The sequence below is a fragment of the Coenobita brevimanus genome, chromosome 94 (genome assembly GCF_032717465.1).
Source record: "Coenobita brevimanus isolate Jiangsu-jjx chromosome 94, ASM3271746v2, whole genome shotgun sequence".
In the NCBI taxonomy this organism is placed as follows: domain Eukaryota; kingdom Metazoa; phylum Arthropoda; class Malacostraca; order Decapoda; family Coenobitidae; genus Coenobita; species Coenobita brevimanus.
The window spans coordinates 37,429,201-37,446,456 of NC_137047.1; the positions used below are offsets into that span (position 1 = coordinate 37,429,201).

General features: G+C 41.4%; 1 protein-coding gene across 1 annotated transcript in view; it reads left to right on the forward strand.

Moving 5' to 3' along the window:
- LOC145412924 (F-box only protein 30-like) overlaps window positions 1–17,256 on the forward strand; it is a 200,243-nt gene that overhangs the window by 1,920 nt on the left and 181,067 nt on the right. The window contains exons 2-3 of the mRNA XM_080282728.1: window positions 6,085–6,283; window positions 15,062–15,309. Of these exons, the coding sequence (XP_080138854.1) occupies window positions 6,087–6,283; window positions 15,062–15,309 (445 nt within the window). The 5' untranslated portion in view covers window positions 6,085–6,086. The remainder of the gene's footprint in view (window positions 1–6,084; window positions 6,284–15,061; window positions 15,310–17,256) is intronic.

Genomic DNA, 17,256 nt, shown 5'->3' on the forward strand with positions numbered 1-17,256 from the left:
CTGGTTTGCTTGCTTTTCTACAAAATTTTTGTATATTGTCACAAACTGTTTTCTGCAGTCACTGATTTGCATGTATTTCATTAAATTTCCTGTAATCTAGTCACTGGTCTGCCTGCTTTTCTATAAAATTTTTGTACACTGTCACTTTTGGGTTCTCTTTGGCACTCCGGCCCGCAGGCTACTCCTAGAAGCTTTCTCTGGCCCTCGCACTGAAAAGGTTGCCGACCCCTGAGATAGAGGAATGAAGTGGAGTGGTATAGGCTATGAGAGAGGGGTGTGTGAGTTGGGGGGGGAGGGCAGAGAAATGACAGGGGATGGGGTAACATGGAGGCAATTTGTTTGTAGCCACCCCTTACAGGATTGAAGCATCTGGTCATAGATAGATAGATGGACCCAATACATACTGTACAACTGTATGAGGCATCAGTGAGAAAATTAACATGTCATATTACACTCAGGACAGGCGACACCCACTTTACGTAGGATTACAAAATGAAATTTCATTTTAATGAAGATCACGTTTTACTACCCTTGACCTATCTAACGAGCGCCAAAATTTGCTTCAACTTATTTTTTTTCCGTGGGCAATTTTAAACCAAGTGCGGTCTTACTCAGCTGATTCCACCACAGCATCACTGAGAAAATGTGCATCATTCACTGCTACCTTACCATCCAGAACAGTACAGTACCTTGCCACCACACAGGAAACATCGGATTAACTCACTTGTGTAATTAAGGTAATGGAATTTCCCATGTAGTACCTAAACATAACTGTAAAATTTAAGTACCGGTAAATAAAACTCTGTTAAAGTGTTACCGGTATTTATGTTTTTGTTGGCCAGTTGTGTGTTAAATCATAGATATAGTTGTAGATTAAGGGTTAGGGAGTCACAAAATACACAAATGTTGATTCATATTGAGCAAAACGGGGGTTAATACGGGAGGATGAGGGAAAACCAGGGTCCTGGAACCAAACAGCATTTAACTCACGTTATAATGGGTTCACACAACGACAATCATTTATTTAGTGAACTTTTTTTTTTTTTTTTTTTTTTTTTTTTTTTTTCAGGAACATAACCTGTTCATAAAGTGGGGGGCCTCCTGCATTTCTCTTTTATGTCACAGTAATCCCGCTAAGATCTGATGTAATACTGTAGAGCCAAAGGCATGTCCGGGACTTAGTTTTGTATGAGACTTGGAAAAAATGCCCCTGGACAGGTACTTATAGACCCCAACTCAACCTAACTTTGAAAGACACCTAAATAACTCCCTACTGGAGATGCACAGCAGCTATTAAAGACCCTATTCACACAAATAAGGGACAAAAACCATAAAATAAATGAAAAGGAACCAGGGAATGAGAAATTAGAAGTGAGCATGGAAAATATTTAGTAGTGTGTAGGGTACTTACGACACATCCATTGCAAAGATTAACCCGCCTCCTCTATGGCTCTGACAGTGGTGAAGGCACTTAAAGCATGTACAGTAATCCAGTGTTGCGCTGCACTTAATCCTTTGCACTGAGTTATAATTAACACTGCACATTCTGTTCTTACTTGCGCCACACCAGTTGCAACACGCCAGTGTTGCACTCTGCACTTATTCCTTTTGCATTCTGAATTCCAATTTCTTAACACTGCACAGCACTGTAAATTCCCATGTGGTCTAGTGGTGAGGTATTCCAGTTTATTCACTGTTCACCACAAAAGCGAGCACGTGGGCAGCCATGACGACGAGCGTACAGTCACAACGGTAGGTAGGCGGGAAATGGGGAGGATGCAGGGGTGCTCTAGCGGACGTTGCTGGAACTACGCACCAAAACACAACTGTTCGTCACCACGTGGCAAATTTAGGGTAGGGATGAACACATATTGGCCTTTTGCATTTTGATGTTTTTTGGTCATTTTTGGACCAATCTCAAAATGTCCGGGACTTGGACGTGCGGGTCTTAAAGGGGTTACTGTATTTACTTATTTTAAGCTGTAATAGGTTGCACACAACAGGCAGAAATATTAGTAAACCCAAACATATAGAAATAAACTGGTAAGGAAGAAGAGTTAGGGATCCTTCTAATTTCATAAGAATGTAGGTTTATAGCTCTTTTCATGAACCGTGTTAACCCTGTGATGCCTTACTACTGTTAAGATTACAAGATGCAATTAAAATGCAAGTGAATGGAAAAGCCTTACAGAGTCCAACTACTGTAATTATGGGAAGACATGTAGTGCTGCCTCTTACTTCACCTTCATCATTCTTTTTCTGTGTCTGCCTTCCTGTCTTCCTGTTTCTCCCTTCATTCCATTATTACTGATCTTTCCTTTTCAGAAGGTTTTACATTGTGTGACAAGCCTAATGGTTTCTTCTAGGCCAGGAAACCATTTACATTGCTGGTAATCATATAGCCAACCCATACATGTTCCTTGTGTGTCAACAAGTGGGTTGGCAGAGGGTTAGTGCCCCTCCCCATAAAACAGTTCAAGACAAACAGCCACCCCTTACAGGATTATGGCATCTGGTAGCAAATAGGTAGATAGATTTCAAGATGGCAAGATGCCAATTTTAGACCAGGTTAAATTAAAAATTGTAGTAATTTTTATTGACAGACAATGAAATTTCAGCATGTAACAATAGAATAGGCTTATGTAGAGCAGTCTCATTAGAGAACTGAAGATTGAAAGAGTGGTGGTCAAAAGCAGGAAAAAATGTGAAGAGAACTAAAGATTAATTAGTTGGTCATATGTCTTTCTGCCTACGGGTGACTTTACACTCCCTCTTCTGTCTTTCTTTCCTTCATTCTTTCCTCTTCCTTCTGCCTATGGGTGACTCTACACTGAGTGACAAGCCAAATAGTTTCCTGTACACCAGGAAACCATTTACTATGCTGGGTGGTAACCATATAACCAAATTTTGGCACCTTGTGGTTTAGTGGGTAATTACAGGGTTCCAATTGGACTGAGCCAGTGAAGGTTTATGTCTAAGGGAAGGTTGGGGTTTATTGCTCACATAATGCCACTCAGGGATGAGTGAGGCTGGTCACTTTCATCTTAAATGTCAGGACCAACTTGCCTAGCCCCAGGCTTCTACGCTTCTCATGGGGCAATGTAAGATTGGATGATGGATGGCTTAAAAAAAAAAAAAAAAAAGGGGACAATGAATGCCAGAAAAGATGCACTCCCCCTCAAAGCATGATCATGGCTAACATAAGGCCTCCTTGGGTCACATGGGCATGACTGGAATCATGCCGGATATCATTTACTATGAGTACGGCATGGTGGGATGAGGAGGTAAAGAGAGCGGTGGAAGAAAAGAGGAAGAAGTGGCTAAAGTGGTTACAAGATACGGGTTCAGTTAAAATAAGAACTGAATATGTTGAGAGCAAGAAGCACGTAAAGAGACTAGTGAAGAGGAAAAAGGAGGTAAGTGAGGATCTAGGAAGAAAAATGAGTGCGAACTACTCTGAAAATAGAAAGTTATTCTGGAAAGAGGTGAGGAAATGCAGAAGTGAAAGCGGTAAGAAATGGGATGGTGTGAAGGATGCAGGTGGTGGATTATTAACCCATGGAGATGAAGTAAGGACCAGATGGAAAGAATATTTTGAAAGCCTGATGAATGGGGATAGGGAGAGCAGAGCAGCTGTAAACATGATTGGTTTTGGGGGTGTGCAGAGAAGGAATGCAGTGCCAGGAGACGTGACACTCGCACAGGTGAAGAGTGCTGTGAAGCAGCTGAAAAATGGGAAAGCAGCTGGGGTTGATGAGGTGTATACAGAGATGCTTAAATGTAGTGGAGAGAATGGAATGAAGTGCTTGTTGGAGATATGTAAGAAGGCATGAATGAGTGAAATGTGCCTGCAGTGTGGAAAAAGGCTGTGATTGTACCCCTGTACAAAAATAAAGGTGAACGAAGTGAGTGTAAGAATTATCATGGCATAAGCTTACTGAGTGTGGTAGGGAAGGTATATGGAAGAATTATTATAGAGAAAGTAAGAGAGATATCAGAAGTCCTAGTGAGTGATGAACAGGGTAGCTTTAGGAGTGGCAGAGGATGTGTGGACCAAATATTTGCAGTGAGACAGATAGTAGAGAAGGTTTGTGAGAAGGACCATAAGGTGTTTATGGCATTCATGGATCTGGAAAAAGCATATGACAAAGTGGACAGAGAAGGATTGTGGAAAGTTTTGTGCATGTACGGTGTAGAGGGTAAGCTGTTAGGTGCCGTCAAGAGTTTTTATGATGGTAGTGAAGCATGTGTCAGGGTTAATGGGCATCTAAGTGAATGGTTCACAATCAGTGTGGGTGTGTGACAAGGTTGTGTGATGTCCCCTTGGTTGTTCAATGTATATATGGATGGGGTGATGAGAGAAGTGAAAACATGAGTAATGGAGAGAGGGATGGCATTGGCAATGAATGGTGATGGATGGAATATCTCAAATTTGTTTTATGCTGATGATGCAGTACTGCTTGCAAGTAACTTGGTAGGCTAGTGCAGAGTTTTGCTGATGTCTGTAAATGTCGTGCCTTGAGAGTAAATGTAGAAAAGAGTAAAGTGATGGTTATTGAGAGAGAAGGTGACTCCCAGTGCAATGTAACAGTGAATGGAGAGAGACTGGAATTGGTGAGAGAGTTCAAATACCTGGGTACAGTGATAGAAAAGAGAGGAAAATGTGCAAAGAAGTTGAAAGTAGAGTGACACAAGGAAGAAAAGTAGCTGGTGCAATGAAGGCCTTGATAAGAAACAGAGGCTTGAGTGTTGCAGCTGCACGAGGCTTACATGAAGGAGTGTTAGTCCCAACTTTAACATATGGATGTGAGACTATGATGTGGCATGAAAATGAAAAGTCAAGAGTAAGAGCAGTGGAGATGGGACTGCTGAGGACTGTATGTGGAGTACAGAGGGTGGATAGGATATGAAATAATGTTATTCGTGAAAGATGCGGAGTGAGGAAGTTGGTGGACACCAGAATTGAAGAGAGTGTACTGAGATGGTATGGTCATGTGGAGAGAATGGATAACAACAGAGTGGTGAAGAAGGTATATCTGAGTGAATTTTAAGGAGGGAGGAGGCGAGGTAGGCCAAGGAAAAGGTGGAGAGACATGGTGGATGAATGTGTGAGGAAGAGAGGTTTGGAAATCGGTGAGGCTAGGGAACTGACAGGATTGAGCTGGCTGGATGAATTTTGTGAGGAGATATGCATGATCAGGGATTTTTGGCACCCCTTTTTAATGTGGCAGCGTCTGGATTGACTCTGTCAGATACGATATGTGAAGCTACAGAATGTGGTGAATGTTTTTGGCGTATCCGATAGAGCCAGGATTCTGGGGGCTTGAATGATGAGTGAATGGAAGCGTGGCCCATTGGATTGGGCAATTTTGGGCTGTCTGGACATTATTACTCCTCACCCTGCCCTTGGGTGGGAAGGGAGGTCCGGATGATGATGATGATTTAATTACAGTATTGATAATCTAAAATGGTAAAGACAGACCTTGTGTTTTTGCAAGATTAGCCTTCTTATAGTTCTTCAGCGCCATAAATTAAGTCTGGATGGCAAGCAGGTTATTGGGAATGCATCCAAAAAAAAAAAGGAAAAAGAGTATTACCATCTCAGACTTCCAGTTTGGAAGGTTGCCAGATCCAGGGAATTTTATGTGAAATTTAGCGAAAGTGAGTCATCACTTCATAGAGTGATTGTACATGCTAGCATGGTCAGTACGGTAGTCTGTAAATGTAAGCTTATACAGTACAGTACTGTGGTGCACTGTATAGCAGTGTTTGTCACTTGTAGAATAGAAAAGTTTGGTCTTGTCTTCATAGGGATTGAAAGGACCTAGTCAGGGAAAGGTTCTGTTAGTTGTAGTACAGCACTAGATCAGTTTATTCACCAGGTATTAACTCCATCCATCCAGTGTCATCATTGCTGAATAATTTTTGCTGTCAGACAGTTGTCTCCACCTTAAGAGAGTCTTCAAGTTTGGGGAGTTACCTTAGCCTTCATTAATCCTTTGGCACCACCTTATCTGCATTTGCAACAATCTGATTGTATTTGCGTTGCAAGTCTGTGTATAAATATCTTGACTTTCTTCACAGAAATGGAGGCCCCAGTTGAATCTGACAATGAAGATGGAAGCAGTGAGTCTTTTGAGCTCCCTGAAGACTTTGAGGAGGAGGTGGATATCAACATTCACTTCCACTGTGAGCATTGTTTCAAGTTACGGCAGTGTCAGGAGCGACCTCGACCTGGCTGGTGTTGTGAGCTGGAGTACTGTGCTAATGGATGTGGCCACAGGTATGACAAGAATAGTATGTCCTTCTTAAGCCATCATTCTTGAGTTTTTTTTATGATGTCAAGTCTGTGGTAAATTATGAATGACTTTCTACAGCACATGTGGAAGTTCCATGTAATAATTGTTTTGTTTTGTTTCATTTATAAAGGCTCCAACATGTCTGCATACATCAGCCTTGGTCACTTAATGGCGGCTTTCCATGCTGCTCGATCTCTGGCGGCCTCCTTTATCCTTGAGGTCATATTGTATGACCTCGTCCCAGGTCTTTTTCAGTCTGCGTCTCACAACCTTACCCCCCAGCATTCACACTTTTCACATTCTGCACCCGACTGTCATCCTCCATCCTCTCCGCATGCCAAAACCATCTCAGTCTACTTCTCCTCGTAACAACACCATTACACTCCAGCCCCATCCTTCCTCGGAATTTTCCATCATAAACCTAGCACTCCCAGGCCTCACATTCAGTGATGCATTGCACATCCACCTAATCATGGTCATTTCCTTATGACCTGGACTGCAAATATCCTCCTCCTCTACTGCCCAGGTCTCACTATCATACAGCATTACATACCCAACACATGCCGCATAGAAAGAACCCTTAGCAGAGAGAGAGAGCCCTGTCAGTGTCGGAAAGGCAACAGTTTCCTGACCCTCCTCCAGCCAGTCCTTATCCAAGCCACAGAAGTAGCTCCAGCCCCACCTCCAGCATATAACATTCCCCGAATAAAAAAAACTTCTACACACTCAAGACTTACCAGCATGATCACTCCTTTCACACCTGTCAATCTCTACATGCTTTTCTCGACTCACTGCACACACAAAATCAGCATTATCTCACAGTCTACCTCTAATACCACCATCTCCAGTACACCCACTTATCACAAATATTGCACAAGGTGGAATTACTTCTCCACACCCTTGTGGCAAACCGCACATGGCTAATCTCCCTCTTCTTTGACAGTACCACCACCAATTCTAGATACCATCATCTTTATTTTATCTGCCTTTACTCTCAAACCCTTGTGCCCCATACCATTTCTCCACTTCTTAAATCTTTCCTCTGCCTCTCTTTCATTCTTCTTTACAATCAGTGCCAAATCATCGGTATACAACATCTTCCATGGGAGTCCATTACTGAAGTCACGTGGGAGGGCTTCAAGCATCTTGATAAACAAAATGGGGCTCAAAACTAATGCTTGATGCACATCATCATTCACAGAAAACTCATCACTCAAATCTCCATTCACTCTTACCTTGGTGTGAGCACCCCCATACAGGGCCATAACGACCCTAACCAGTCACTCCTCGATTCCAAGTTTTCTCATTGGCCTTTTCGCCACCTCCCTGGGGACTCTGCAAAAGGCCTTCTCCAGGTCAACAAAAACAAAGTACAGATCCCTTTTCTTTCCTATATATTCTTCCTGAAGCTGTTGAACAGTGAATATGGCGTCAGTGGTCACTTTGCCTGGCATTAACCCAAACTGCATCTCATCAGCATTCACCCTTTCTCTAGTCATACCTTCTGGAACTCTGTCCATTACCTTCATTATCTGGTCTAAAAGTTTTATGCCTTTACCATTTCTTCGTTCCAAGGCATCACTGTTTCTCCTGTACACAGTTGCAGTCATACTCCACAGTTATTCGTCTGGGACAACACTATCTATCTATCTATTGCCAGACGCCTCAGTCCTGTTCGGGGTGGCCACAAACAAATCGCCTCCACGTCGCCCTGTCCCCTGCCATTTCACTGCCCTGCTTCCAACTCACACCCGGCTCTCTCATATACCTCTCCACCCCATCCCTCCATCTCATCCTCGGCCTCTCCCTCCCTCTTCCCCCCTCCACCTCACTCATATACACTCTCTTCGTCAGTCTTTCACCCTCCATCCTCTTCACATGGCCAAACCACGTCATTGTGTTCCTCATAATGCTTCCTATCACATCCACACCACAACGCTCCTTTATATCCTCATTTGTCAGCCTGTCTCTCCATGTGACTCCACAGGCTCCTCTTAAATAACTCATTTCCACTGCTCTCACTCTTGACTTGTGTCCTTCCAGCATCGTCCAAGCTTCACTTCCATACGTTAGAGTTGGTACCACAGTACTATCATGTAGTAACTTTTTCACTTCCATGCTCACTTCCCTGCTTCTTATCACTGCTTTCAAGGAACCAGCAACCAAAGTGGCTGTTGGATTCGAACCAGCGATCCTACGTGCGTGAACAAGGTACGAAAATGACTGAGCTACAGATGAATTCAAGGGGGGGACAACACACTCATATATAATCGTATGTAAATCATGTTCCTGTCTTTCCTTTGACGTCTCATGGGCAGAAATGGACTCCATCACTTCTCTACAATTGCTGATCCAATCAGTCAGATGAAGTCCTCGTTTGCTACATAATGTGGGCACTTAATGAGTTAGATCAGTGGCTTCATCCTCAGTGGGAACTGACTTAAGAAATGATCCAAGAAATCATCCAAGTAAAATGATTCAAAACACAGCCAGGGATAATTTCACCACGAGTTCTTTTTGTCGATAACTGTCTGTTATAAAGCCAAGTTAGCACATGTTGGAGATGACTTGGCACCAAAGAAAGTGCAAATAATCACGGTCCTCCCTAGAAACCCTAGGCTGATAAAACATTGCTTCCAAATCTCTCATTATAGCAATATTTCCTTGTCTGAAATTAATCAAAACATCAACGAGATCCTTAGTCATATTTGGCCCTTGAAGAAGCAGACTGTTAAGGGACTCTCCACAATAAGCAGATGAATAGTCAATACTATGCTGATTTTGTTTTTCTAGGATTATATACATCATGATGGGGTATATGCTACACTTTACGGTCATTCCTGTCTATTTCCTCTTTAGGAACCATCTCATCGTACTCGTGGCCTCTGTCAAGAATTTTATTCATAAACTGTGCATACTCAGAAGTGAACTTAAAATCTGTATCAGGTGTCTTCTAAGCCCCTAGGTCTGCTGTTTGCATAGTTATGGTTATCAGGAAATGGTGATGATGATGATGATGATTATCAGGAAATACAATGTTATCATCACGAAATGTTAGGCGTATTTCATAATGACCATCTTTAAATCTCACGGACTCGCTAGTTTTCCTGGTGAAAACTTTGTCCTAGTGAATGTTCTCTCATCTCATCTACTATTCTTTCAGGAAAATTGATATCAAAGGCATCTCTTACAATGTTATCTAGGTATTTTAAATGTTCATGTTCATTTACTACAGTAATGTCAGTTTGTTCCTAGACGAATTACCTGGTTCATTACTTTTCACTAATTTCCAAACTGTCCAACCCAACAAGGTTCTAACTGGATGAGCACTACCTCTCGGACCCATTCTTACATTCAGAGATGCTTAACCTCTTAGGGTTGGGCATTTTTTATAAAATCGACCATCAGGAGCAGGCATTATTCGCAAAAAAATAGGCGATTTTACAATAATTGCTCCTATGGAAACTATTAAACATATAAAAATCTTTATATCCGGCAAAATACAACTCTTTAGCTTTAAAGTGAATGGTATTCCAGTGTCTTATGATTATTTATCGTAGAGCAGTGGCTGAGAACGTAATAGTGTCTGAGGACAGGCAGTTTCCCCTACTCACAGATGCTGAAAATAGGCCATTTTCAAAAAACTTTTTTGTAAAAACTGTTAGATCTATCAAAATTATGTGTACATGTAAGAAAGTACTAACCTTTAACTTCAAAATGAATGGTAGCTGAAGTTCCCCCAATGATTTGTTGAGGTGCAGTGTTTCAGGGAAATGCTAAACGTTCTGGAATGGGGGCTGATGTCCCTATGACACACGTTCCAGAACAGGAACCGACCTTTGGGGGTTAAGTATCTGGTGTGTTGTTACCCAAAAGCAAAGTAATCTCTCCATTATCTGGTACCGTATATGTATACCATACAAGTGACTCCACTTGGCTATACTGTCCTTCTTGGAAATATAACTTAGAGATTGGTAAAACATATTTAGTGCTCATCTTTGGTAAACTAAACACATTATCGAGATCAGATCACAAACCTCCAAACCGCGAACTGTTTGAGAAAGAATTGTATGCTGCATTCCCATGGTACTTAGCATTACATCTACTTTCCTTGGCATCCCAGTTCACCCAATAACCCTTCAGAACAGAAAGATACTGTTGAGCCGGGGTCAAGCATAGTTCTTTACTAAATCAGTTCTTTAACCTGACTTTCATTGGGGTAACTGCAGATGTGCTTAACTCCTCTCTCTCATCATCAGTGTCACTGCAAACTTGACCTGTAAAGGTAGTTATAGGTGTTGCAGTTTGGGTCGGTATCTTTCATTGCTGGCTCAGCTACCTCTATATGCAAGATTGTAAGATGCAACTTGCCACATTTTTCACCCTTCAACTTCATATGACATTGGTTCTTCACATGACCTGCCCATAAACAGCCAAAACACAATGATTAAAAATTCAAGCCTGTCCTATAGCAAGTGTAAACTCCATGATGTACACTTAGCAGTGGCATGATCTTCCTTACTGAACAAACAAGGTTTGTCAGCAAATTTACGCATGCACAGATTATTATTAACCTGTTTTGTTACAGTAGGTGTACTGTTGGTTCTGTTTACGACATCCGTTGCAAAACTTTTCTTTGGTTTTGAAGAACTGTGGGGTGTTGGAGACATGGGTTTCTCCCCTGCCACTGCCTACCTACCATTTACCAGATTCTTAGCTTTCCAAGCTTCTAATTTCACAAACTGTGACAGCTTTTGAAACTGTACACATTCACTTTTTTTCTCTGGTCTCATACACCCACATTCTCCACTTATCTTGCAGATAATAGGGTAGCATTTTCACCAAGCCTTTCATGTTTTCAGGGTTTTCCAAGACTGACTGCACTTAAACTATTGATAGCATATTCATACTGAACCATAAACACTGAATAGTCATCAAGTCCTTTGGGACCATCCACCCTGACCATTGTCTAGTTTATCGCCCTCTTAATTAACGTATTTGCTACTACATCACTGTTTTCATAATGATCACTAGGCTCCTTAGTGGCTGCTGGGTAACCATGCTTTGCATCTAAATGGCTAATCCTTTCACAACTTTATATACTTTCCATGTGGTGAATTGCTCTGAGAAACTCATTTTTTGATCATCAGAATCAGAATACTTTACAGGTACTACCTTTGACTGGAATTGTCTCCTGAAAGACTTTAATTTGGGGGAGATAACCACAAAAATACATAATGATAGCTATGGGATTCTTTAGCTCCTTGATTAATGAGTTCATAACATCTGGTGGCTGAACAGTAGGATCAGCTGAGTTAGTCCCCATAGCACTTTGACACTGAGGAACACAAACAATGGGTTCAAGTTCCGTAGCATAGGAAATTATCAAAGGCTTAGGTACATTATTATTAGCATAATGTTCTAACACCAGCTCTAGCCTTTGAAGCTACCAGTTCATTGTCTATCAGGAGTTGTTCTAATTTAGCCTCCAGGTAATGTTTAGCTTTAAGAGTAGCTGCCCCTGGTTTTCAAATCAGTTTGTTTCTGTTGCTGTTTAAGCCCTACGAAAGTCACACAGGTATTTAGAGATGAGGACTTAGATCTTCATGATCTATTTGAACAATGTGAACTACTTGATTTGCTAGACATATGACTTCTTGACTTTTGTGATACCCTTTACTCAAACCAACTTTCTGCTGAGGCTTGAAAGTTTTGCATAAACACATTTCTCTCATCAAAGACACTTTCACAATCGTCAGCACAGTACTCTTTTGGCACTTGTGATACCAGCTGACAATATTCACCATGAACACATAAAAACTTTCCATAACTGAAACCACTCACATTACTTTGTGTTTTGGATATCATTTGCATCTTTTGTGAAAACAAGATATAACCTCAATGGTTCCATGTCACCTCTTGTTTGTGTACTTTCCTAAATATTTTTGATCAATAAGTTCTCTGTTGCCAGTTCATGGAATTTATAATGCCATGTATTGGTATGAACAGTGTGAAGAGAGCACTGGATGCGAGAGGGATGTCTGTTGAGCAAGGAAGAGTGGCTGTGCATGACAGAAATAAATGGAGAGAAATTGTGAATGAATAAGTGATGATGCAGCCCTGAGGGGATATTCTCCCACATTTGGTCTGATCAGCTATTTCAGGTCAGGTGCGGGTAAGGGGATGAGTCTTATGATGTGGCAGGGGTAAACCAGCTCTGCTGTCGGGCCCTGCTGCGGATGTCACTGATTGCATTGCGCAGTTGACCCTTGTGCGGTGTGGTGCGGTGAGGATCTGTCCGTACTCCCCTTTGGGGCTAAGATGCGAATGAATGTGTTTGAATGGATGAGTAAATGGGGAGCGTGTCGTCCTGTCTCGGCTACCTCCCTTTCCTTGGGGGAAGCAGCCTAGGTATATAGATAGATAGATAGTATTGGTATTATTACCTGCAGCATTTTTCTCCCCATTAACCTCTTTACAATTAAAATCTTCAGTTAATGTCAATCTATTTCTTCTTTGTACCAGTTTTCCCAAGTACAGTATATTAACGTATCTCTTGTCATTATGTACTTCATAGTCTTCATCATTCCATGTTCTTCTTCAAGGTGGCATAGCCTATTATTTACTCCTACATCTATCTTATTACTTTTTTCACTGACTATTTCTATTTTTATAATTTTTACATTTTCATTTCCGGTATGTATTTCTACTTAATTTTTTTTTTTTTTCCCCACTCCTCCCCCAGCTCTTCCTTCTCTATCTCCTCACTGTTTATTATGTCCACTACAATTCATCATCTCTACTTTTCCTTTTTGAATTTTGTTTCATATAAACAAATTACTTGTGGTTTTTCATTGTTAATGTTCTTAATGTAATCATGTAGCTCTAACTTTTTCTACATTAGCCTGTCTATAGTACTATATACTGTATTATTTGTATTTCACTGTTCTCCTTGTCTATTGCTTTACCATGTGTAACATCTCTTTCTTTGTGGGCTTTATTTACTTTCTGTCTTCTGTTTTATATATCATTTCTCCATTTTCTTATTCAGTACTCTGAAAAAAAAAATTGCATCTGCATCCATTGTTTCACTGTTTTTATTATTATTATTATTTTTTCTGATATTAAACTTTCTTATTTTCTCTCCCTCCTCCCAATTCAGGTCCCTTTTCACAGCTATCCCCTTGCATCTCTCACTCCAGCATCCATGTAAATGTCATCACTTCCTCTGCCACCCTTACTGACTTGAACTGAATTTTGATTGGTCTTGGCCCCACCCTTTTGATACTGTCCCAACCTCCATACTCCCTCAGTCTCTTCCTCCCACCCATTACTTTTTGTAGCTATCTGATTCCATAATCAATTCGCTGGCTTTCTTTCATCTGTCCCGTTTCTCTCAACTTTATTTCAGATTTCAGATTTGTTTTGAAACACTGTCACACATTATTTTCTGATCCACTGTCTCTCTCATTATGTTCTCCCTCGTTCTTATATCTCATACACTTACTTCAAAATGTACTTTTTCTTCCTTTTTTATTCTCCAATCTCTCCCTAGTCCTCTTTTATTCTTCCAGTATTTCAGTTAATTTAATTTTTCAACTTATTTTGTCTTCTTGCCATACATTCTGCATATTTTTCATGTCTCTCTCCACCTTCTCTGTTTTCACTTTTCTCCCATACATTACTTCTCTTTTATGTTTCATTCTCCTCCTTTAATTTCTTTATTTGACTTAACACTTTTGCCTTATACTCTACCAGTTCTTTCTCGGCCTGCATCTTTCCCTCCTCCATTTCATCCCTCTCAGGTAGTCTCTTCTCCAAACAGTCAACCTCTCTGTGATATCATTACAAAATCATTAGATTCACAAATTACCTGTATTCATTCTAACAATTCAAATCTCTTCATACTCTCCTGCTCAGACACCACCCTCTCCTCTGACCATTTTCCATCCCCTTGCATTTACACTGAAACCCTTCAAACCCTTCAAATTCTGATGATTCAGGATTCATCCTTTTACCACTAAAATTACCCTTTGTTGTAATTTTGGGCATAGCTCCAGAGAAGCAGGTGGACACATTTGTAAACAAAGCCTTTGGTATCGTACCACTGTTTTTTGGCCATCTGAATAATCACTTCTTTAATGTACAGACCTTCCATCATTTTGTTATCTTTGAATCTATAAATATTTAAATTAATGTAGAGACATATACTTATCATGAAGATAGCTCTCCTGTCCCACAGCTTTGATAAACTGTTATGCTCCGTCCAGCATATGTCTAATCACTTGGGGGCCCTCCATGTGTGTGTGTGTGTGTGTGTGTGTGTGTGTGTTAGAGTGAGAGAGAGAGAGAGAGAGAGAATTAAGCTGTTGAAACTGAGGATGCTAAGTAACTGTCAAGGGACTAAGAGGAATGGATGCCGTATGTATGCAGATTCACATGGTAGGGGTGCAGCTCTGTCCCATATGTGTATATGAAGTTTATATGGAAAGAAAAAATATATAAACAGATGACTTTCCTAGTGAAATGGAGCCAAAATATTGAAGGCTTGGAAGGTGTATGAATGATTGTGGCTTATTTCACTGGGCATGCAGCTTGATAAGTTTATACTTTTGTGTGGGCTGTTTCCTTATTTGTGAATTATACCATGTCCCATATCACTGGTGGAAATTGAGGATGTGATAAGATGATGATTGACAGTCATGTGAAATAAAATGTCTTTGCTTGTGACTTTTCCCTTCTTATTCCTTCTTGGTTTGTAGGTTCCATGTGTGCAAGACTGATGAGCACCTGTTGATGTGCAGTCATGAGCGAGTTCCATGTATCAATGCTGGATATGGGTGTCCTCAGTGGATGCAGCGCAGATTTATTGCTGAGCACCTTCCCTTCTGTCCTGCCTCCGTCATCATCTGTAACACTGAGTGGAATCGTTGGGCACTTGGTGCCAAGGAACGAGAGAAAGTTGCCATGGCTAAGAGTATATATGCTCTCTATAATGCAGCTGATTTAGGTCAGTATAAGTTGTATTTGTGTTATTTTCTCCTTAAGCTACTAGTGTTGTACTCCTTTAGTTACTAAAGTATTTGGTGCTGATGAGGAATGTAGGTACATGTGTGGCGCCATCCACCCTGGGTGGAGTTAAGCAGCCGTTTCATCCACTTGGGAGCCAAGCATTCCCATATTTCCTTACACGTCACTGTGGTGAAGGACTCTCGCCTAACTAGTGAGGTGCTGTCTATCACAGAGGGACCTTTGCTTCCCTGCATGTTGCATGTATTGTATTGTACCTGTAGGACAGCCTCGTAGAAACAGATGCTTACCAACAGTCAGTGGTCTATGTAGCCTGACAGATCAGGGTTAAGCAACAGCAACAACAACAACAGCAATAACAGCTAAGTGTTTGTAGACATGCTCCTACGAGGAAAATATGAGAGATGAAAAACTAAGCATTAAGGGATGCCTTCTTTAGCAAGATGAACAGAGTGTGGCTGAACATGGAGCCATTGACAGAAGTCTTAATGAACAGAGCCTCTCAAGAACAATCTCCTGAGAGTTACTGATTGTGTGTGTGAATGAAAAAGAGGTCTTCCAGATGTAAAGTAACATGGTGGTGGAATGAGGGTGTAAAGCTGCAGTTAAAGAGAAAAGAAGACTTTTCTGGGAATGGAAAAAGGATGGTATTGGAGAGGAATACTTGGCTGCCAAGCATAGGACTAGAAAGGAGGTATACAGAGCAAAATCTGAGTCTTAAAGACACTTAATGGATAAACTAAGTACTGTAGTGATGAAAGCAAGAGTATGGTATTTAAGGTGGTAAATCAGGTAAGGAGAGAAAACAGGGCTATCATAGGTGAGCAGTGTGTAAAGAATGAAGAAGGAAAACTGGTGGTGGACAGTCTATCTATCTATCTGTATATTGCCAGACACCACAATCCCGTAAAGGGTGGCCATTTGACACTGAGTTAGTTGTTTTACAGGGAGGGGCACTAACCCTCCACCAACCCTGTTGTTGACACGTAGGGAGCACGTATGGTTTGGTTATATGGTTACCACCCAGCGTTGTAAATGGTTTCTTGGCTTACAGGAAACCATTTGGCTTGTCACTCAATGTAAAGCCACCTGTAAAGGAAAGAAAAGGAATAAGAAGTGACAGGAAAGATAGGAGAAATAGGAAGAGAGGAGGGCAGGCACAGAAAAAGAATGATAAAAGCTAAGGAAGTAGGCAGCACTACATCAAGTGAGTGGATGATGGTCGCCACCACCTACCACAATTGAAGGTATTAAAGATGCATGGAGAGAGCATTAGGACTGGTTGCCGAATGAAGAGTTTGATTGGAACAAGGAAGAATTGGAGTCAACAGATCCAGTGTTTGGCCCGTGGCCTTTGATTGATGCTGCTTCTATGAGCAGGACAGTAGGCAGGATGCAGTTCGGGAAGTTGGCAGATGGGTTTGGGTTGGCTGCTGAAATGTTGATTTGTTGAAGGCTTCAGGAGATATAGGAGTGGACTTAGTTACTGATCTATTAATTTGATTATATGTAAGTGTGGCCATGTGGAGAGGATGGAGGGTGAAAGACTAACAAAGAGAGTGTATGTGAGTGAGGTGGAGGGGGGAAAGAGGGAGGGGGAGGCCGAGGATGAGATGGAGGGATGGGGTGGAGAGGTATATGAGAGAGGGGGGTGTGAGTTGGGAGCAGGGCAGTGAAATGGCGGGGGACAGGGTGACTTGGAGGCGATTTGTTTGTGGCCACCCCAAACGGGATTGAGGCGTCTGGGAATAGATAGATAAATAGATATATAAGTGTGTTGTCCAATATGGCTGGCTAACAAATGTGATAGTAAATATGTATAAGGGGAAGGGTGGTGCCCTCGAATGAGGAAATTATAGAGGCATAAAAGTTTTGCACCAGATAATGAAGGTAATGGAGAGAGTCCTTGTAGTTATGATAAAGGAAG